This window comes from Urocitellus parryii, chromosome 8 (assembly GCF_045843805.1).
Source record: "Urocitellus parryii isolate mUroPar1 chromosome 8, mUroPar1.hap1, whole genome shotgun sequence".
Taxonomy (NCBI): Eukaryota; Metazoa; Chordata; class Mammalia; order Rodentia; family Sciuridae; genus Urocitellus; species Urocitellus parryii.
Window position 1 is genome coordinate 119,375,358 of NC_135538.1, and position 22,081 is coordinate 119,397,438.

General features: G+C 43.9%; 1 protein-coding gene across 2 annotated transcripts; it reads left to right on the forward strand.

The window, feature by feature from the left end:
* The first annotated feature begins 1,300 nt into the window (after window positions 1-1,300).
* Window positions 1,301-21,818, forward strand: LOC144256636 (MHC class I polypeptide-related sequence B-like). Of its 2 annotated transcripts, none has more exons than XM_077801990.1 (7): window positions 1,301-1,370; window positions 2,209-2,391; window positions 17,505-17,765; window positions 17,976-18,287; window positions 18,698-18,976; window positions 19,078-19,206; window positions 21,260-21,818. In XM_077801990.1, the coding sequence occupies exons 2-7, from the start codon at window positions 2,346-2,348 to the stop codon at window positions 21,376-21,378; spliced, it is 1,146 nt and encodes a 381-aa protein (XP_077658116.1). In that variant the 5' UTR covers window positions 1,301-1,370; window positions 2,209-2,345; the 3' UTR covers window positions 21,379-21,818. The 2 variants fall into 2 exon arrangements, with proteins under 2 accessions (XP_077658116.1, XP_077658117.1); XM_077801991.1 differs by having other exon boundaries at window positions 1,336-1,370; window positions 2,225-2,391.
* Window positions 21,819-22,081: the final 263 nt, after the last annotated feature.

Consider the following 22,081-nt stretch of genomic DNA (forward strand, 5'->3'; position numbering starts at 1 on the left):
CTGCAATGCTTTTGAGATAAGTTCTTGCAAATGACAGAGATGTTTAGGTAACGTACTTTGAAAGATCCTTCAAGAATTTCCAGAGGAAGTACAGGGGAAGTTTTATTCACCTTTCTTTTCTTTCTTTCTTTCTTTTTTTTTTTTTTTTTTTTTTTTTGTGGTGTGTGTGTGTGTGTGTGTGTGTATGTGGTGCTGGGGATTGAACCCAGGGCCTTGTGCATGCAAAGCAAGCACTCTACCAACTGAGCTATATCCCTAGCCCTTGGGAAATTTTATTCAAGCCCCAGGCCCCAGGGTTTCAGGGACCTTGCCACAGATGAACATGTCATCAATTTTTCATGTATCTCACCTGAGAAAAAGTTATGCAAATACTATCATACTTGCTGCATTAAGAAGGAGCACTGGAGGCTGGGGTTGTGGCTCAGTGGAAGAGTGCTCACCTAGCATGCATGAGGTACTGGGTTCGATCCTCAGAACCACATATGTATAATAAAGAAGGAGCACTGGAAAGCATAGGAGCAGAGGAAAAAAATTCTATTTTTCAGCTTTCTGGGATGTTGCTGTCATGAGCTGGTGGAAGGGGTGGCAGAGAGGAGACAATTCCCTCAGGCAGGGCACAAGGCCTCATGAGCTCTCCTCTCCTTCAGTCTCTGCTACATCCAGGACCTGGACACCTGTGCAGTTCAAGGTGCTCAGAAACTTCCTCATTACCCTCTGACACCCAGCCCTCTCCTTGGCTGCTCAGGGAGGATCCAAGAGCACCGTAGCGGCGCCCCCTTGTGGTCCGTTGAGAGGATTTTTCTTGGAATTGGTCCCCTCCACCCTGTAATCTGGAGGAATCAGTACCACGCTGAGGCGGGAATTTGAATCCTGGCGGGCAAGGAGCCCTAGGAAGTGTTTTCTGATCCTAGAACCCAAAGGCCATCCCCCAGAGGGAGGAGATGGGAGAAGCTAAAATCGGTACCCACAGGCGAAATCCGGGTAGATGATGGATGGACTGTGACCCACTGCACATCCCACTTCACTACATGGACATAGCCAGCCGCGGGGTCTGCATTCTCACAGGCCAGCAGCCAGAGAACCCCAAACGCAGATGCAGCTCGCTAGCCTCCCGCCAGGCGCCCATAAGCACCTTCAATCTGCGTTTATATCAACCAACAATTTTTATTTTCTTTGGGCCAAAGTGGGCGTGACTTGTGATCTTCTGCAATCCCAGTAAAGTCTCGCGCCACAAATTGCAGCCCAACTAGGGCAAGAGAGCGCGCCCTGGCTTATGTAAATTAGAGCTGGGTGGTTTCTGTTTCTATTCAAAAACTGAGCAGTGGCGCCCAAGGTCAGCGGGTCAGCACGGAGAAAGCCCCGGTATTCTTGTGAGTCCAGGGGCCCTAAGGGGAGAGTGGAGGGTGTTTAGTGACTCAGAAGAAGGGGGCATGGGGGCAGGGGAGGTGCAGAAGCTATTTGCACAGAAGACTACCTGAAAGTCTTGGAGAGGAAGGGGCAGCCAGGCCTAGTTCCTGCAGAGCCCCAAATCCTGAGCCCAAGACCTGCAGGGCCTCCTCTGAGGCTCACTCTTTGCTGTCATATGTAAATGTCCCGGAGCAAAACTAGCATGTAATTATTAAGGCAGTCAGTCTTTTGGGGGAATAAGCAGAATAAGACAGATTGTTGGAGCTGCCACACCTAAGAAGTCCTGGAAGGAGGGTAGACAACAGGGAGGAAAGGGTTTGGGACCAGCTGTCAGGAGAGCTGTGTTCCCTCTCCCACTCTGCATCACCACCACCTTGGGGACCTTCACTAATGAAAATAGCCTCTCAGGAAGAAGACTGGACCCTAATCCTTCAACCCCTTTTGTGCTTAAAAACAAACAAAACAAAAAATTTGATTGTTAATAAAAAGGAAAGTAAGTCTAAGAGCTTGCTAAAACATCTCCATGAATGGCCTTTCCACCCACAGAAAAAGTCTAGAGGAGGGCCTTAGGGAATAGTTAGGAAGGGTAGGTAGAGTTCATTTTTATAAAGGCATTTTAGGGGCAACAAAGATGAAATGAACAATTTCTGATCCTGGAGTTGTCTGCAGTCCAGGGGGATGTCATGGATGGTAAGAGGGATTCAAGGCAAGGCACAGCTAGGACCATCATGGGCCAGAACCCTGGTTATGAAACTTTCCTACATATTTACAGCACTAAAAGAATTTTAAAATACACTGCAGCCTACTTCCCACCTAGCTTTACCTATTGAATATGTTTTGGACGTGGTCTGGGCACAAGAATATTAAGGACTCTCCAAGTGGTTCTCCTAAGCAGCCAAGGTACAGAACAACTGACTCCATGTTCCAAAGACCAAGAAATGTGTGTTGGGGACAAGGCAAACTTCCAGCAGAAACAGCTGTCTGGTAAGCATATTTATTGTTGTTAGTACTGAGATATAATTCATTTACCAGAAGTCAGACTTTGAAAGAGTGCAATTCAGTGGTTTTTGGTACAGTCATGCGGTTGTACCACCATCACCACTGTCTTCATGGGATTATTTTAAGGATGTAGTCAGGTCTGATGGCTGGAAAGCAAGCAGGAGCAGTTGCCAGGGAGATTGCTTAGCAGTAGCATCCTGTTCAGACAGGGTAAGGAGACCAGGGGAGTCTGTTTTGACCTCAGCCTAGGGGAGATATCACCAAGGAAATGGGGGGAGAGGGTGATGCTAGACAGCAGATTGTGGAACCTGTGGGCTTTGTTGGGAGAGTAGAGGCATCCTGTGTTAAAATCAGCAGATGCAGCAGCTGTGGATTGGCTTGAGGCATTATGGTGACAACTGGAGGTAGGCTCAATATTTAGGAAGAAGCATTTGCAGTATTCCTGGATGAAGGTAGATGAAAGTCTGGACTAAGGTAGTTTCTGTGAAGCTGTAAAAGGGTTTCAGGAGCTGACTGGAGAAGCCATACAGGCAGAGGTAAGGGCCAATTAGAAGTGACCAAGGGTGGTGATGCAGTTAAGTGAAGTAGGGAAAGGGGGTGGGTCTGTAATGGTTGGAGATGTGTAGAGTGGGCTTATAGATTTGTCTGATTTGAGAGTCAAATGGGCCCAGAGATGCATATGCCTTAAGGTGGGCTGGCAAAGGGAGTCTGGTTGGTGTTGGATTGGCCCATGGAGAGCAGTCTGATGGGGCTCATGCATTGCTGTGGGATAGCTAGGGCAGTTACAGGATGTGGCCAGGGGAAAGGAGACCTGGTTGGTTCTTGGAGTCAATGGCAGGAGAAGGAGCAGATTAGACTGGCTGTAGCCTCTTAGGGAGTTTGGAGCCTGAGTGATGTAGTGCTGAAGGGGCTTCTGGGAGTAGAGGAGGCTGAATTCTTACAAAGAGTTCTTGTAATCTGGTTATTGGTGAATGTACTTGATTGAGGGCAGTATACTGGGAGAGTAACAAGGCTTGGCTCTTCCGGAAGTGTGCCATGGAAGGAACAAGCTAGAGCTGACCATATGGGGTAATGTGCTACAGGAGCTTGGGGAGACCCATGTTTCTCTGTGGGCGGGATTCCACTAGGTTCCCAGTGATGTGGCAGTGTTTCTAAGGTTGGGCCATGGCAGTTGCTCAGAATCTGACCCTCAAGCATTCACCTAGCAGCCCTTACCTTCACGTCTAAGTTACCTGGGAAATCCTAAATCACAGGCGCTTTTCTGGACCTTGAGGCTGTAGGGACTTGGTGGATAGTTCCCAGAGTCTTTGGAAAGGTTTAGCTTGGCCTTGTGCTTGCAGGGAATTTCCACTTTAAGCATAGCTCCTCCCTCTCTGCTCCTGATTGGTTAGAGTCAGAGGTATGTCCTCATTGGGTGAGTGCTTATTGAGCCACGCCCCTTGAGAGGTAATTCACCTGTGCCTCTCTTCCCGGGAACTTTGAGGCTAGTCCTGCAGGTCAGCTGGGAGGGCGGGAAAGTCGCGCGCTATGAGGCTGAAGCCTGTCATGCTGCTCCTGGCAGGAGCCGCCATCTGTGCATCTTTGGATACAGCCGCTGGTGAGTGCGCTCACTGGGGTCTTCAGAGCGGGAAATGCTTGAGAGAGCCAGGGCGTCCAGCGGCTTCCAAGGAGTGTGGAGCCCACTTGGCGGACTCTGGGGGGTTAAGGAGGGGTCCGGAGCTGGAAGCGGCCTATTTCCACAAAACCTCAACTCCGCTTTTCAGGGCGCATTCCTCATCACCTTCCGCAAGTGGATCTGTGCCTTAACTGGCTTCCCTCCCTCTGCTCTGAGCCTTGTGCTTCCTTTTGGAACATCTCGGTTCTTAGGATGCCTTAGTCCCCAGGTCTGCCTCCTGCTTTACTCTTTGAGAGATATTCAAGGACTCTTGGAGGTCTGCCTTTCGTGGAACCACTTCCCCCTGCGGGGGTGGGGGGGGCAGTTTCCAGAGTCAGCTGCGTGTTCTCACCTGAGTCTTCAGTACCTGGAGTTAGGGGTCTTCCTTTCTTCCTGCCAGGAGCTTGTAGGGCCATCCCAGCCTCCCACTGTCTTTCCTGTCGCTGTGGGTACTGACTACTCCAAACACTCAAGTGAGGGAGGTTAGAAGCTGAGGACTTCTGGGCCAAGAGATTGTTCCAGTGACTTCTCTCTTCTCCACCCTCAAGGTCCCCTGGCCTCCTGCTGCCTAAGGGAGGGGGGTCTTCTCCCCCCTTATACCTCCCCTTACCCTATAACTCCCCTGTTCTCACTGGATTTCTCCAAGCCTCCTCAGCTGCATGACTCACTCACCCCACCCTGTCTGTCCTGGTGCCCTCCCCCTTCCTGCTCTCCCCTCCTGCCTGCAGTTCTCTGATCTACTTCTAAGGTGTCTGCCCCTCATCTTCTCACCCTCCCCACTAGATCCTTTCTCCTTCCCTGTTAGTCATTGCCTAGAGTAGCTATACCTAATGCTGCTGTAACCACTCCCTGCCCACCCACCCTTCCCAGGCCTGTATTTTGCTGTTAAAAAAAAAAAAAGATTTTTAGTTGGAGTGGGTTTTTTTTTTCAAGTTTTCTTTTCTTTTTATGGGATGCAATGTGAAATTTTGATACATATACACATTTTTTAATGATCAAATCAGAGTAATTAGCATATCCATCACCTCAAATATTTATCATTTCCTTGTGGTCAGATTATTTAAAATCCTCTCTTTGATCTATTTTGCAACATACTCTACATTATTATTTAGTGTAATCATCTTGATGTGCTATAGAACTGCATAGAATATATTCCTCCTTTCTAATTGAAACTTTGTATTCCTTGATCAGTGTCTCCCCTCCTCTGTCTACTCTCTACCTGTGCTAACCAGCACCCCTCCTGTCTGCCCCAGTCTCCACATATAAGTGATATAATTTTGTGTCTGTTTTATTCTCATTTAATGTCCTCTAGGTTCATCTTTATTGTCACAAATAACACAATTTCTTGTTTTTTCAGGACTTTTAAAGATAAATATATTGGAGATTGATCTCAGGGTCTTGTGTCTGCTGGGCAATCCCTTTATTCCTGAGCTTCACCCTCAGCCCTAATTACTTTTTTGTTGTTGCTATTGTTATTAAGAGTGATTAGTATTTTTCCTATGTATTTGCCCCAATGTATTGTTCTTTTGTTTTTGTCTTGTTTTGTTTTGTTTTTGAGGTGGGTCTGCTGCCGTTTCCCAGGCTGGCATTAAACTCCTTGGCTCAAGGAATTCTCCTACCTCAGTCTCCCTAGTAGCTGGGATTACAGACATGCACCATAGTGCCTGGCTCTTTGTCCATTTTTTGTTTTCTATTTTTTTATTGATATGATAGTTGTACTTAATGGTGGAGTTTGTTTTTGCATATACATACATGTACACAATATAACTATGTAATTGTCTAATATCATTCCCCAGTATTTTCTCTTTCCATCTCCTTCTCCCTCCCCTGATTCCTTTCCTCTACTCTAGTGATCTTCCTTTTAATTTTCATGAGACCCTCCTAGCTTTCTTTTGGTTTGTCTTCTCTAGCTTCCACATAAGAGAGAAAACATATGACCCTTGACTTTCTGAGTTGGAGTTAATTCACTGAACATAATATTGTCAAAGTTTCATCCATTTTCCTGAAAATGGAAAAATTTTATTCTTCCTTTGGCTAAGTAAAACTCCATCATTTATATATACCATATTTTCTTTTTCCGTTCATCCAGTGATGGAAATCTAGGCTGGTACCCTATTGAGGCTACTGTGATTTGTGCTTCTATAAACATGAATTTGCATGTATCATGACAGTATGACGACTTTGATTCTGTAGTACAAATATAGAGGAGTGGTACAGCTGGATGGTGGTTCCATTCCTATTTTTTTTTTTTTTTTTTTTTTTTAAAGAGAGAGTGAGAGAGAGAGAGAGAGAGAGAGAGAGAGAGAGAGAGAGAGAGAGAGAGAATTTTTAATATTTATTTTTTAGTTCTCGGCGGACACAACATCTTTGTTGGTATGTGGTGCTGAGGATCGAACCCGGGCCGCACGCACGTCGGGCGAGCGCGCTACCGCTGAGCCACATCTCCAGCCCCTCCATTCCTATTTTACTGAGGAACTTCCATATTGATTTCCATAGTGGTTTTACTAATTTACAAATGAACTAACATTGTTGTTCTTTATCCACATCTTTGCCAGTATTTCTTATTTTCTGTATTCATAATGGCTGCCATTCAAACTGGAGTCAAATGAAATCTCAGTGTAGTTTTGATTTTTTACATTTGGCCATATTTTTATTTACTACATATACTATAAACATATACAATACATGCTATAAAAACATTTTTAAAAATTTAACTGTCAAGAAAGTGTATAGTGTTATAATACAATGGAAAATATTCATATGTTATATCAAATTGGTTTGCTTATCATCAATTTCAAACCACTAATAGTGAAATTTTACTTGTGGAAAATTAAAAATTATCTATTTGCATAATTAACAACAAAGAAGTCCAATAACTTAATAAGAATTAACCATGTCAAACATTAGTATCCAAAAAATGGGCTTTTGCAGAAACATTTATATAAAATATAGCAGCCAATTTCAGTTTATTTTGTTAATTTCATATTCTTAATTGTTTTATTTATTGTACAGAAGCTTTTTCATCTGATGCCATCCCATTTATTAACTCTGGGCATCATTTTCCGAGCTTTAAGTATCCTGTTGAGAAAGTCATCACTTGAATCTGGGTGAAGTGTTGAACCTCTTTTTTCTTGTAGGAGTTGCATAGTTTCTTGTCTAATTCCCATTTTTGATCTTTGATCTATTTTGAGTTGACTTGTGCACTGTAAGAGATAAACGCCACCTCCCAATCTTCCACATAGGCATAGCCTGTTTTTCAGCATCATTTGTTTACAGGGTTGTCTTTTCTCCAATGTGTGTTTTAGCACCTTTTTCAAGGATCGGATGACTGTATCTGTGTGGGTTTCTTTCTGTGTCTCCTGTTGTGTACCATTGGTATAAGTATCTGTTTTTATGCTAAGTACCATGCATTTTTTGTCACTATTGCTCTGTAGCACAATTTGAAGTCAGGTGTTGTAATGCCTCCAGCATTGCTTTTTGGGCTCAGAATTCCTTTGGCTGTTCTGGATCTTTCAATCTTCTAACTACACAATAAAACTTTTCTCTAATTCTGTGAAAAAAAATGTCTTTGGTACTTTCATGGGGATTGCATTGAGTCTGTGTCTTGCCTTTGGTTTTATGTTCATTTTAGCAATATTCATTCTTCCTATCTGTGAGCATGGGAGGTCTCATCATTTTCTGTGTCTTCAATTTCTTTCTTCATTGTAGAGGTTTTTTTTTTACCCCTTGGTTTGAACTATTCTTAGGTATAAAGATGATCCCCCACTCCCATTCCCCCGAAGCTTTGAAGGACATCTCGTATTTAAACAATAACAGAAGGCTTTTTGTTACTGCTTCTATCTCCTTTCTAGTTATTGGTCTATATAAGTTTTCTATGTCTTTTGATTGGATTTTGGCAGGTCATTCTAGAAATGTTTCTAGAAATGTATCCATTTATTATATGTTTTCCAATGTATTGGAGTATAAGTTTTCAAAACTGTCCCTTATAATTCTCTGGATTTCTGTAATATCTGTAGTGATTTCTCCTTTTTCATTTCTAATTTGATTAATTTGGGTCTTCTATCTTTTTCTTGGTAGTTCAGCTAAGGGCTTATTAATCTTCTTTATCTTTTCAACAAATCAATTTTTCATGTCATTGATCCTTTTTATTGTTTCTGTATTCTCTATTTCATCAGTTTCCCTTCTGAGCTTAATTATTTACTCCCTTCTACTGGTTTTGGAATTGGTTTGTTCTTGTTTTTCAAGGATTTTGAGATGCCTCCTTTGTTTAACGGGGATCTTCTAATTTTCTAATATAGGCAGTCACAGTTATAAACTTGTGTCTTAATTCATAGTGTTGCTAAGGTTCTGGTATGTTGTATCACTGTTTTTGTTTCTCTCTTGATTTTTTCTATTACTCATTAATTATTCAAAAGTGTATTGTTCAGTCTCCAAATGTTTTTATAGGTTCTGAAGGTATTTTTTGGGGTTGATTTCTAATTTCATTCCATTATGATCAGTTAAGATGCAAGGAATTGTATCAATTTTTAAAATTTGGTATGGGTTGCTTTGTGGCCTAATATATGATCTGTTTATGGGAAAGGTCCATGGGCATCTGAGAAGAATGTACTTGGCTGCAGTTGGATGAAATAGTCTCTAGAATCTGTTAAGTCTATTTGATTTATAATATTTTTTTCATTATAAAACTCTTTACTAAATTTATGTCTGGATGACCCATCTACTGATGAGAGAGGTGTGTTAAAATCAACCAGTATTATTATACCAGGATCTATCTGAGTCTTTCATGTGAGTAGTGACTGTTTTATATAATTAGGTACACCACCTTTTGGGTTTTAACTTTTTTTTTTTTTTTGGGGTTTTAACTTTTTAAAAAATATTTTTTAGATGTTGGTGGACCTTTATTTTATTCATTTATTTATATGTGGTGCTGAGAATCAAACCGAGTACCTCACACATGCTAGGCAATTGCTCTACCACTGAGCCACAACCCCAGCCCTGGTTTTAACTGTTCATTATAGTTAAATCTTCTTGTTGGGTTGTTCTCTTTACTATTATCTTTGTTGTTCTCTTTACCATTAGGAAGTGACCTTTGTCTCTTGTGATTAATTTTGTCTTGAAGTCTGCTTTGTTGGGTGTGAGAGTGTAAACTCATGATTTGGGGGGGACTTCATTTTCATGGTCTATCCATTTCCATCCTTTCACTTTCAACCTGTGGTTCTCTTTATCTAGAGGATGAGCCTCTTACAACAACATACAGTTGAGTCTTGTTTTTTAGTCCATCCTGCCAGCCTGTGTAATTAATTGGAGAGGTGAGATCATTTACATTTGATGTTATTACAGAGAGGTGTCTATAAATTCCTGGCATTTTGATATCTTTCTTTTTTAAAAAAATTTTTCTTAGTTGTTGATAGATCTTTATTTGATTTACTTATACGTGGTGATGAGAATAGAACCTAGTGCCTCACACATGCCATGCAAGTGCGATACCGCTGAGCCACAGTCCTAGCCCCCATTTTGATTTATTTCTAATGTTTAATTTGTCCTGTTTCTCATTTGTGTAGGGACACTTCAAATGAGACTTGTCCATTTTTGAACTCTGGGGTTGTTTTTTATTTCTTCTGTGTGAATTATTGGCTCAAAAATAACTAGCAGAGGACTCATAAATTCTATTTTTTTTTTTTTTTGCTCATTTTGAAAAGTTTTCCTTTCCACTTAGATTCTGAAGGAGAGCTTTGCTATATATAGCCATCTTCCTGACAGTTATTTTCTTTCTGGGCTTGGAACACATCATTCAAAGCCCTCCTGGATTTTCGAGTTTGTGCTGAGAAACCAGATGTAATTCTGATTGAATTGCTTTTAAAATGTGACCTGACATTCTTCTCAGAGGCTTTTACCATTTTTTCCTTGCTCTGTATGTTAAGCATTTTAATTATATGTTCTGTAGAGGTTCTTTTTTGATGTTGTCTGTTTGGGGTTTCAATACCTCCTGTATTGGATGGCCCCTCATTCTCAAGGTTTGGAAATTTTTCTATTATTTCCCTGAAGAGGTTATCTATGCCATTAGCCTGTCTCCCATAACTCTCTTCAATACCAAGGATTCTTAAATTTGGTCTCTCAGTGTTGTCCCAAAGTTCTTATATATTCTGGCCACCTTACTTAGTCTCTGTAATATTGTCTGAATGTTCAAGGCCTGACATTTTCTCTTCGAGCTTTGAGATTTTGTTTTTAGCATGACCTACTCTATTAAAGAGACTTTCAACTGAAGATTTTAATTGACTTATTGTGAACCAAGATTTCTGTTTGGTTCCTTTTCAATATCTCTATCTCCTTATTGAACTTCTCTTTCATACTCTTCACTGACTTTCTTAATTCATTCAGTGGTTTTCCTGTGTTGTCTTGAAATTCATGCATCGTTTTTATAATCATTCTTTTGAATTCTTTTCTGATATTTCACCCACTTGAATATCTTTAGTTATTTTCTGGTGAATTATGAACTTTAGCAGGTGTTGTCTTAGCTTGGTTTTCATGACTCTTTTATTCCTATGTTGGGTTTTATGCATCTGTTAGGATAGATTTCTCTTTTGCTGTTATGTGTGGGCCTTTTTAGGCCATAGCCTTCTCTTACCACAGTGTTCTAGAGCACTCTCAACTGAGAACCCTCTGCAGAGTGGTATCCACAGCCTTTGTGTTCATTCTCTCTCTTTTTTGCAGTAGAAGTGGATGTCCAGGAGTGGGACCCAAGGGCCCCCCTAGCCATTCCCACATAGCATTGGTGTTTAGGTGTATTTTTTTCTCTTTTATTCTTTGTGTGGTTAATTTTGCTGAAGTATGTGTGGTTAATTTTTGCGTGTGCAAGTTATGTAGTCTCATTGCTGGTTTATTTCAGCAGCAGAGTGTCTACCCTGTGACCTGTAGTGTCCCTGTAGATTCCCAGCACTTCACAGAAAAAGGGAAAACAAAAGTCTCAACCACTGAAACAAATAATGCACAGCATTAAAACTAATACTAAAAGTGCACATTTACAACACTAATACTACAAAATTAGGAATAGTGGGGTCAGCAGTTGCCAATAGCAAAAACATAAATAGCCATGACCTAGATCCAGTAGTAAATAAACAATGGGTATCAACAATACCAGCCACAGAACTAATCCTTGCAACAACATGAATAATGTGAGCAGGAGTTATATTAATTAGGCATTCTAAGAGATGGTGAAAATGCTTTTCGGAAGAAAGAAGAATATGGGTGTGGTGGTGCAGGCTTATAATCCCAGTGTCTCGGGAGGCTGAGGCAGGAGGATGGTGAGTTCAAATCCAGGCTTAGCAATGGTGAGGCTCTAAGCAACCCTGAGAGACCCTGACTCTAAATAAACCCCCCCCCCCCAAAAAAAGCACTAAGGATGTGTCTCAGTGGTTGAGTGCCCCTGAGTTCAAGCTCCAATTCCAGAGAGAGAGAGAGAGAGAGAGAGAGAGAGAGAGAGAAGAAAATAGGATAGTAAAGGAAAGTTTAGAATGTTCAAAATGTAAACAGAGTGAAAACAGAAGAGATGTAGCAAGTGATGGCTGTAAAGAGGGATGCCAGAAAATAGAAAAGTAAAGGGAGAGAGAAAGAGAATTTGGCTGTTAGTGGGAAAAGAAAGGAGAAAAAGAGAACAAGGGAAATAAAGAAATTAAAATAAAACAAAACCAAAATATAAAAAAATAACATTTTAGTTCTCAAAGACAAGGGAAAATAAGTAGTGTTAAAAAATGCTAAAAATGAGAAAAAAATGTAAACCAATATGTATAGGTATATATATTTATGAAATATTCAGCACAATAAAAACACCAAAAAAGGATACAACATTTTATGATAAGTAAAACAATTTTCCTCTTTTGGGCTATATGAGAGATGGAGACCAAGCTCTGGGAGTTGTTAACCCCTTCCTCTTTTTCTATTGCTCTCAAAAGTTGCCAACAGGAATGGTCTAAACCTGAAGCTGGTTGAAATAGCTCTCAGCTTCTTACCAGTGTAAGGGGTGATGGAATGGGAAGGACTGATGACAGGAGTTTTCTCTCACAGACCAGATTGATGCACTCCTAGAGTCTAGCCTGCTACAGAGTTCCAATTGGGGAGATCTGGTGGCTGTGGCTTGAAGCCTTTGGAACTTGGTTGGATGGTATTTGCTCTGGAGAGATTAGATCAACACACCTTATGTCCAGGCAGATGCAGATCTCTGCTGGGAGTCTGGATCTCTGGAGCCTCCCAAGAACTTGAGGGGCAGAAGAGCCAACCCTACACAGGTGTCACACACTCAGCTGCCCACAAATATGGCCTTCCCAGGGTTAGTCCCTGTGTGTGCTCATGCCCTCCTTCAGATTCCCAACCCTCTTCAGGGAGGTCACATGAGCCACCAGACTGAATGGGACAGTGAGTTGCAATTCTCGCAGTATTTCTGACTTGAAGTCCCCGCCCCCCCCACCACCCGACACACACAGTGTTGTGTGTGCCTGTTTCACTCATTGTTCTAGGTACAACCCAGGCCACACTGTGGGTACTCATCTGGACAGTATAGAGATATTTGTTAGGATCTCCGGGGCTCTGGAAGCAGGAAGGCGCAGCATGGCCTCCTCAGAATGGTTCCTGTCTCAGCTGTCTGCTTGCCAGAGAACTCTTTTCAAACTCCTGTTCACTGTGTGGCCAGTGGATCAGTTAAATACATGCTGTTTTTCTGATCTACAGGTTTTTCTGTGCCAAGTGTGTTTTTCTCTGTGTCTTTCCTCCTCTCTGTGGTGAGCCAGTGCCACTGCCACAACCAAGTTGGTCCCAATGTATTTTTACTTTTTGTTCAATGCACAAGGATTTCTGAGTCTTGAATAGCCTCTGACTGTCTAATATTGAATTTCAGTGAATTTCCTCTTTTGCCTAACTCTGAAAAGCAGTACACCTACTGTTTGCATCCCAAGTCCCAGAGAAAGTGGAAATGCAGACATCCTCTAATGCACCATCTTGAATCTCACTTCTTTGGCAATTTTTAAATAGGGTTGCTTGTTGTTTTGTTATGGGGAACTTTGTGTTCCTTGTATATTTTGGGGAGTAGCCCTTATCTGATGTATGATTTGCAAATGCTTTCTTCCAGTGTGTGAGTTTCTTTCCACTTCTTAATTATTTTCTTTTGGGGGCAGAAGCACTTTGGTTGAATGCTTTTCTGTTGGTATATTTTTCCTTTTGTTGCCTGTGCTTTGAGGATCATATCCAAGAAAGTTCTATGCAGACCAATGTCAGGGACTTTGCTCCTGTGTTTTCTTCTGGTAGCTTTGTAGTTTCAGTTGGTGTGTGTGTGTGTGTGTGTGTGTGTGTGTGTGTGTGTGTGTGTGTTTTGGTAAGCGTTTTTCCTCTTTTTCTCAGGATGGTCTTGAACTCATGTGCTCATCCTGCTTTGACCTACCACATAACTAGAACTCAGGCCTGCTCTACCATACCCTGCTTCAGGACTTACATTTAAATCTTTTATGCACTTTGAGTTTGATTCTCATATAAGGGCTTATATGAAGGTCCATTTCCATTCTTATGTTTGTGAATAGCTTGTTTTTTTCAACAGCTTTTATTGAGATACCAATTTCATATTCTGAACAGTTGGCACCTTTGTCAAGAATGCATTCACTCTACATGTGTGGGTTTATTTCTGAGTTCCTTTCCATTGGTCGTCATGTTTGTTTTCTTGCCAATACCATGATGTTTTATTTATTGTAGTTTTAAAATCTATTTTTTAAATCTGGTTTTATGATATTCCCAGCATTGTCCTTTTTGACCAATACAGTTTTGATTTGGGGGGGGGGTCTATTTTTGTCACCTTTTTGATTGCTGTGAACAAAAGACCTGACCAGAACAATTTTAGAGGAGGAAAAATTTACTTGGGGACTTGCAGTTTCAGAGGTCACTATCCATAGATGGCTGACTCCATTCCTTGGGGCCCTAAATAAGGCAGGACATCATGGCAGAGGAGTGAGTTGGAGGAAAACAGCTCAGGACATTTAACCAGGAAGCTGAGAGAGTGAGCTCCACCCAACTACACAAAATATATACCCCAAAGGCATACTGCCAATGACCCACCTTACCTAGCCACAACCTACCTTCCTACAGTTACCACTCTGTAGCTCCTACCTGGGATTAATACTAGTTAGGTTAAGACTCTCATAACCAAGTCATTTCACATCTAAACTTTCTTGTATTATCTCGCACATGAGTTTTTGGGGGACACCTCATATCTAAACCACAGCAGGGTCTTTTGTGGTTCCACATGAATTCTAGAAATTTTTTCCCATTTCTTTGTTGAATGAAATTAGAAATTTGATAAACCCAACTGGTTTTGTTTTTTCCTTTTCCTTTTTCTTTTTCTGTGGTGCTGAGATTAAACCCATGACCTCAAGTATGCCAGGCAACTGCTCTGCCACTGAGCTCCACTCCCAGCCTGATGACCTTGTTTCTGGTGGATCCTTCTGTCCTTGGGTCTTCTCTTCATCCCACTGCTCCGAGCCCTCCCAGCAGGAGTCTTGGTGCTGACAGTCATTGGCTCTGAGCACAGTGCAGGACACCTTGACCTCCTTGCTGTTCTCAGCATCATGCCCTCTTTCTCCCAGTGTGGGCATCTTCCTCCTGATGGTCTCTTGCCCACTTCTTTATCCAACCCTTGCCCTTTTTATACCTCTACTCTCCACCCTACAGGTGCTGGACTTTGTCTCTCCCTGGTCCCTCTGCACCTCTCTGCTGTGGGACCTTTTCCTCACCACCCCTGCCTCCCTGCCTGGAGCCCTCACCAACTTCCACCTGTCACAAGCCTCCTCTGGTGGGACCTTTGCAATCTATAGCCACTCTCATCTGCCTTCATCCAGAGCAACACCCCTGTCTTCCCCCTAACCCCGGTTCTCCTAGGGTCACCTCTATGCTGTGTTCAACCCCCACCCCTAGTCATTCCTTGACCAGGCTACTAATCTCTCTTGCCCTTCCCTCCTCCCCTTCCCATCCATATTAGAAAAGGCTCTTGGTCCTCCTGCTCTTTGCCCTTCTCCCTCCTTTTTGGGGTTCCTTTACCTTAGAGGGCTTTGGCTTCCTTAACCATGTGTCCAAATCTGTGTTTTGGTACTTGGTTGGTCCTGGTGTTCCCCAACTATGGCCTCTCCCATCACCACTTTCGTCCTGTGATGTTTTTTTATTTGTTGTTCATTTCTTTGTGCTGGGCATTGAACCTGGCCTCAACCATGCACTCCACCTCTGAGTAACACCCCCGGCCCCTATGTTTTCTTAACCTGATGTTCTTTTTGGGTGTGACCTGCTCCACTCCAGCCTTTCCACTGTGAAGGGCCTCCCCCAGGTTGTGCAACTTGTCCCTCTTCCTTTATACACTTTGTATAGTAACCTCAAGATCATCCATAGTGCAACAACTAACAGAATGCCCTTCCTTTTTAATTCAGAGTAATATTCCTTTGGCATATAAGCCACATTTTGATGAGGTGTTCCTCAGTTGATGGGTACTTGGGTTACTTATATCTTTTGGCTTTTTGAAACAATGCTTTTATTAATGTGGGTGTGCACATCTCTGCATTCACCTGCCTTCACTACTGTTGTGTTTAAGCCCAGAAATACAGTAACTGGATTATACAGAAAGTATCTTTTGAGCATTTGGAGGGACCCCCTTACTATTTTCATAGCAGCTGCACCATTGTATGCATAGGTAAGCAATTCACCTGTGCTGCAATTTTCTATGTATTTGTGAAATTGTTCATTCCACATTATTTTTTTCTAAATGGTAGCCATCCTCATGTGTACAACATGGAGTCTTATTGTGCTTTTATTTTCATTTCCCTAATGACTGCTGATGTTGAGTATCTGTTCATGTGCTTCTTAGGTATTTGTATATATACCAGGGAACTGGCTGTAGAGATATTTTGCCCAATTCTGAATAGATTCAACTTTTATATTATTTTTGAGTTGTCAAGATCCTTTTCTGCTTGCTTGTTTTTGGAACTGGGATCAATCCCAGGCTCTTGCACATACTAGGCAAGTGCTCTACAGCTGAGGATTTCTACCCCAGCTCAAGTATTGCAAATATTTTTACCCCATTCTGCAGGTCACCATTTCTGTGGGTATGCTTTGGTGTTCAGATGATTTTATGTTAATTATTTTGATGGGTCAAATTTATCAATTGTTTTCTATAGTGTCTGACAAGGGCTTGTGGTGTCATATCATTGAAAATTAGTAATTCTTTTTTCTGAAGATTATTGCCAATACATTTTCTAACAAATATGTTTATCTAATATATACATACATGTATGCATATGTATATACATATATACAAATATATTACTAGTAATATGAATTGAACCTATAATCTCTCACATGCTAATAAGAAATCTAACACTGAGCTACATGACAGGCATTTTTAAAATTTTATTGTGAGATAGGGTCTCTGATTAAGTTTCCCAAGTTGACCTTGAACTTGCATTCATCTGCTTCAGTTTCCTGAGTAGCTGGGATTACAGGCATATATCACTATATGTAGCTGCCAATGGGTTTTCTTCTAAGTTTTATAGTTTGCATTTTGAGTTTATGTGTGTGTGTGTGTGTGTGTGTGTGTGTATGTGTGTGTATATAATCTGCATATTGAACCCAGGCACTTGGACAAGCTAGGCAAGCACTCTCTCATTGATAGTTTCCAGAGTTAATTTCTATCTGTGAATAAGTAAAGGGTCCAACTTCATTGTTTGTGAGTGGAAATCCAATTTTTCCAGCATCATCTATTGAAAAGATACATCAAATCTTTGAAAATACTGCCAACTGCCTTTTCCCAGGAGATGCTAATAGGACCATTTACCTCCCCTACTTAGGGCCTCCAGATGTTGATCTTTTATTTGGACCCACCTACTGCTTTACATCCCTTTATGGTACAACCCTGCTCAATACTTTTGGGGCCACAACTCTCCCTTACACTTCCCCAACCTGCCTGTCTCACCTTATCCATGAGAAGTCTGCAGAGAGGCAGCACCCCTATTTCAGCCCCCTGCCCCCCTGCCCTATCCCCTGCACATGTGTGACCATGGGTCCACCCTCCCTCCACCCTTCCTGGGCCTTCCCTGCTGTGCACATCTGGACCTCCTGTTCCTCCTGCCCCTGCAGGCCAGCCTCTCCTCTTGAACTCTCTCCTATACACTTAGGCAACCTCTTCCCCTGTCTTGGGCCCTGGCTTACATGCCTGCCCCTCTCCATTTCCCCTTTCTCCATCCCTCACTTCCCCTCTCCTTCCTCTCTACTTTCCTGTCTTCATTGTATTGGGAACCTTTCTTCTGTCCCTTTGTCTGTGTGTGTTTGCTGCCTCCTCAGGTGCTCAGGACAGCAGAGTCTTTGTGGTGAGCATTGATGAGCACTTGTTTCCAGGAAGAAGTGTCATCTGTTGCTTCCTCTTCCACAGGGACCCACAGTCTTCACTATAACCTCACAGTGAGGTCCCAAGGTGGATCAGTGCAATCTTCTGCTGATGGTTATTGGGACCATCAACTCTTCCTTCACTATGATAGTGACTCTAAAGAAAGCCCCAAACCCCAAGGGCCATGGGCAGAAAAACCCTTGGGAACTGAGAGGTGGAACACAGAGATCCAGGAGTTGAAAGAGCACATCAAGAAAGCAAAAGCAACCCTGGCAGAAATCAATGCCCAGCAGGAGCAGAGAGGAGGTGAGTGTGGGTGGGAGCAAGGGTGACATGAGCTTACTCCAGGAAGGCTGGGGGCAAAGAGCAGGGACCTGTCTCTTCTCACTGCAATTGACAGTGAGGAGACACTGAGGAGAGCCAGGTTGAGGTCCTCTGTGGGCTGGAATTTTTCACTTGGAGGGCAGGGAGGCAGAGGGGCCAGGGGATGGAGAAGTGACTGTTGTGTGGGGGCAGGGTCTCATTCCCTTCAGGAGATTTGGAGCTGCAAGATTGAAGAGGACAACCGCACCAGGAGCTTCTGGATGATCTACTATGATGGGGAGCCCTTCCTCTCCTATCACCCAGAGACGCGCAGCTTGAGAGTGGAGTCAGCCTCAGCTCAGACCTTGGCTATGGAAGTGAAGAATTCCTGGGATGCAGATGGCATTCAAAGCAAGGACATCTGGGCCCAAGTGCAGGGAGAGCTTTGTGGAAAACTTCGGACTTATCAAGTCTCCTGGAAGGGCTCCTCCCTCTCCCCTGGAGCCTCTGCCCAGGGGACCTTGTGTGAGTTTGAGTTGTGATTTGCCTGTCCTGTCACACCACTAGATAGCGTCAGGAGGGTGTGTGTGCCAGACACTAGTGAGCCCCCACCTGCCTGCCTGCCTGCTATCATAGAGCTCCCACTTGTCCCCACAACCCTGAGTCCCCCAAAATACCCCTGATGACCTCACATACCAGAGTCCCTGTAACAACCTCTCCTCAACATGAACATGTGGAGTGAGAATGTGAGGCCAGAAGCCCATCCTTCTGTCAGACGACTCAGGCTCCAGGCTGAGAACAGGCTTGTAGAAGGTCTGGGGTCAATGAGGTCTTAGGCCAGAGTCAGAGATTGGAGAAGACCAGCCCTATTCCCTCCCTGAGAGGGACATGAGGTTTGGTCCCATGTCTGAGTAGCTCTGCCCTTTCTTCTCCAGTGTTACCAACAGTGAATGTGACCTGTGGTGAAACCTCTGAGGACACCATCAACGTGACATGTTGGGCTTGTGGCTTCTATCCCCAGAATATCTCTGTGACCTGGCTTCAAGATGGGGAACTCCTGAGTCAGGACACCCAGGACTCTGTGGATGTTTTTCCCTATGAGAATGGGACCTACCAGACCTGGGTGTCCACCAGGATTCCCCAAGGACAGGAGCAGAGGTTCAGCTGCCATGTGGTACACATTGGAAAGAACACCACTGTCCCTGTGTCCTGTGGTAAGCTTGGGGTTCCCAACCACGTTGGTCAGTGACCAGGGTGGTGAGAAGGGAGAAGCCTTGAAGTTCTGGTACCTAGAATGGAACAATCCTGTTTTCAGGTGTTGGACTTTGGAAGGAATGGCCCATCTTCCTATCTGTTGCTGTTCTTCTGATTATGATGGTTATGATTCCTGTTTGTGTCTATTGCTGCAAGAAGAGCAAGACGCCATCAGCTGCAGAGGCTTCAGGTGAGAAAAGTGGTCATTGGCTGTAGATGTGAAGGCCTGCCTGGGATGTAGGGCCCCTCATGCCTTCTGCTGCACAGAGAGCCATGGACGTGACCAGGAACAGGGGTTGGAAGGCTGTGCATTTGTGGGGGTTGGGAGCCATGTCTCCAGTTAGAATCTTCAGTCCTGCCAAAAGCCAGGCAGTAACATCCTTGAATGTCCTGCTGTGGCCTCTTCTGGCTGTAGCTGTGGCTCCTGCCCTGTCCATGTCTCTTTCTCTCACACTTTGCTGGCTTGACCAGGGGTTTGGGTTGGGAATGGTGGCTGGTGTGGACTAGATTATCATGGCCTGAAGGGGACACAGAGTCAATGAGTTGTGATCTTTGGATGCTTAGAAACTGAAGAGGAATTCCACAGAGGTAATGCCTCTGGTCCCTTCCTGTCTGCCTTGCTCTCCCCCAGTCTCTCCAGCTGACATAATCAAAGACTCACAGGGCCAGCACCCCACCAGTGCAGTCCCTGGAGGCCGCATAGAGCAGGCCATGGCTCTGCATCCCGACCCCACCTCTGCTCTGTGGGTAGTTTCTCTAGTCCTTCCTCAGAAGCTGTCTCCTGAGTGTGTCTTCAGGGTCACTGAGCCTCCCAGTCTCTATTCTATTACCACCACACAGGTCTTCCTCCTAGAGTGGCCTTGCAGATGACATGGACAGTAGAATAGCTGATGTTCTTGACCATCTGGGGAGAGAGACCAGCCCATTCTGGGGCAGTTATAGTTACAGTTTTTTCCTATATCTACCATTTTCCATTGCAGCCCCTAGGAGTGTTGGTCACCACAGATAGGGCAGACTGCCCCAGAGCAGAGGCCCATGCAGGTGACTCGTCTAGTAGGGTAGGCAGCTATGTGCCATCTGCTGCTCCCACCTGTGGCCTCTCTGACAGGTGCAGCAGGGGAATGTTAGTTCTACTTTCCTCTGGTCAGAAATGGGGACTGTCACTAGGGCAGTACCTGGGAAGAGTGGGAAAGGCCTGTTGCTTATTTCTGCAAATTTCTCCTTTAAATGTTGAATCTCAGTAAGGACGTTCCCAGTTTCAGCTGTATGGTGTGAAAGGCAGTTCTCCAGTGCCCATGTGATAATGTGCACTAAATGTCACCCTTGGAGATCCCTCTACAGGAGTGCCCCCTGTGGGAGACCTGGATTGTGACCTTGTCATTTAAGGATTTAGAGTGTGGGCTGGCAGTCCATACTGCAGGATCTCAAGAAGGCCTTTAATCTGCTTTGGGAAGAAGACCCCTATGGGTTGGGAGAGTTGTGGCCTGCAGGATTTCATGCCAGGAATGGACATAGGGAGTTCAGGGCAGCCTTAGGAAAAAGGAACCCACGGGGAAGAGCTGGGTTCTCAGGAGTGAGTAGACTGTGCAGGTAGGAGGAAGCAAAAGTGCAGATTGAGAGCCTAGGCAGGTGCAGAGGGTCAGTGATTCTGAGTGTCCTCTGCATGGGCTGTTGTAGGCAGGGGAGTAGCAGATCATGTGGCAGGCATGCTTTTCCAGGCTGGGCCTTCTGGTGTCCCTGGGATTCCTGGTGGACTGTCCAGTTAAGAGCTGCTGGCTCACAGCTGGGAGGGAGGGATGCTGAGCTGCAAGTGGGGAAGCCCTGTTGGGTGACCACTCGCCTGTCCATGGGAGGAGGTTTGGGAACTAAGGGGAAGAAGGGCTCTGTGTGAGTGAGCCCCTGTCCAGCCTGGCAGAACCAAGAGCTGCCCTCTCTGGGAGGCTCCCACTGTCTGTGGAGGAGGGGGCACTGGGTCTCACTTCCAGATCTAGACTCTGAATCCTGAAGCCCTTTCACTCTCTTCCATGGTGGAAACAAAGACTGGTGATGTTGCCGATAGACACACAGAGGAGCCTGATAAGGCAGGAAAATGGGATGAGAGAGAAAAAAAAGTCAGGATATTTACTTCCCTCAGAGAATGGCCAAGTCTGGTTTTTGAGGAACTGAGGAGAGAGAGGTGTAAGGGAATAAAGAGCAATGTTCTGCCACCAATTGAACACTGACTGGTTCTCCTTCTTCCCCAGAGCAAGTGAGTCTGCAAGTCCTGGATGGGTTGCAAAGACCACCAAGTGACCACGCTGGATCCACACAGCTGGGGTGTCAGCCTCTGCTGAGAGCTCCTAATGCATCTCAGGGAGCTTAGCCTGTGCGGCCCTGCTCTGAGCAGCACTTTCCCTCCTTCTCAATGATGTGGAAACACGTTGATTGACTTGGGACTGGGGAATGTATGTAAGGTCTTTTCTTCTTAGTGGAATATAGGCAGGTGGTCCATAAATGGATTTGCCTTCCCTAAAAGCACTCTGTACCATGCTGAAGCAGTTAACTTGGTAAGCTGGTGGAAGGGCCTTTTGACTAAGACATTATAGTGCCAAATAGGTGGTAATAACTTACAGGACTGGGACAAGTTTGTCACCCAGTAGGTGAAGAACTGTGACCAGCTGAGGTGTTTATTCAAAGCAAAGAGAACACAGAGCAGGGAATAGAGTAAACCAACTCTAATTTGTGACTGACATGAAAACAAGAGTTATCAGAGTTTTTATGATTAATAAATTTATTATTACCATGATATATTGCAAAATATTATTTTCCAAAGACTTTGCCATTATCACAATAAAAATAAAACCCCTCTGATTCCTGTGAATTTATCTCTGTGTATCCAAGTCCAGTAATGATCTCACTATCTGAGCACTGAGAATGCTTCACTTGTTGCTATGCCTCTGTATTGGTGTACTAATGTCATAAAATCTTGTTTGATTTCCTTGAAATATCTGGATTAAAAATGCCACTATTAGGCTAGTGATAGATCTCAGTAGTAGAGAACTTGCCTAGCACATGTGAGGCTTGTG

Bases quoted from the DNA above. Each gene is read 5' to 3' on its own strand.
- LOC144256636 (XM_077801990.1), top strand. From the start codon at position 2,346: ATGTGTGTTGGGGACAAGGCAAACTTCCAGCAGAAACAGCTGTCTG. The intron at 17,766-17,975 runs GTGAGTGTGGGT...GTGTGGGGGCAG, and splicing joins CCAGCAGGAGCAGAGAGGAG to GGTCTCATTCCCTTCAGGAG. The intron at 18,288-18,697 runs GTGAGTTTGAGT...TTTCTTCTCCAG, and splicing joins CTCTGCCCAGGGGACCTTGT to TGTTACCAACAGTGAATGTG.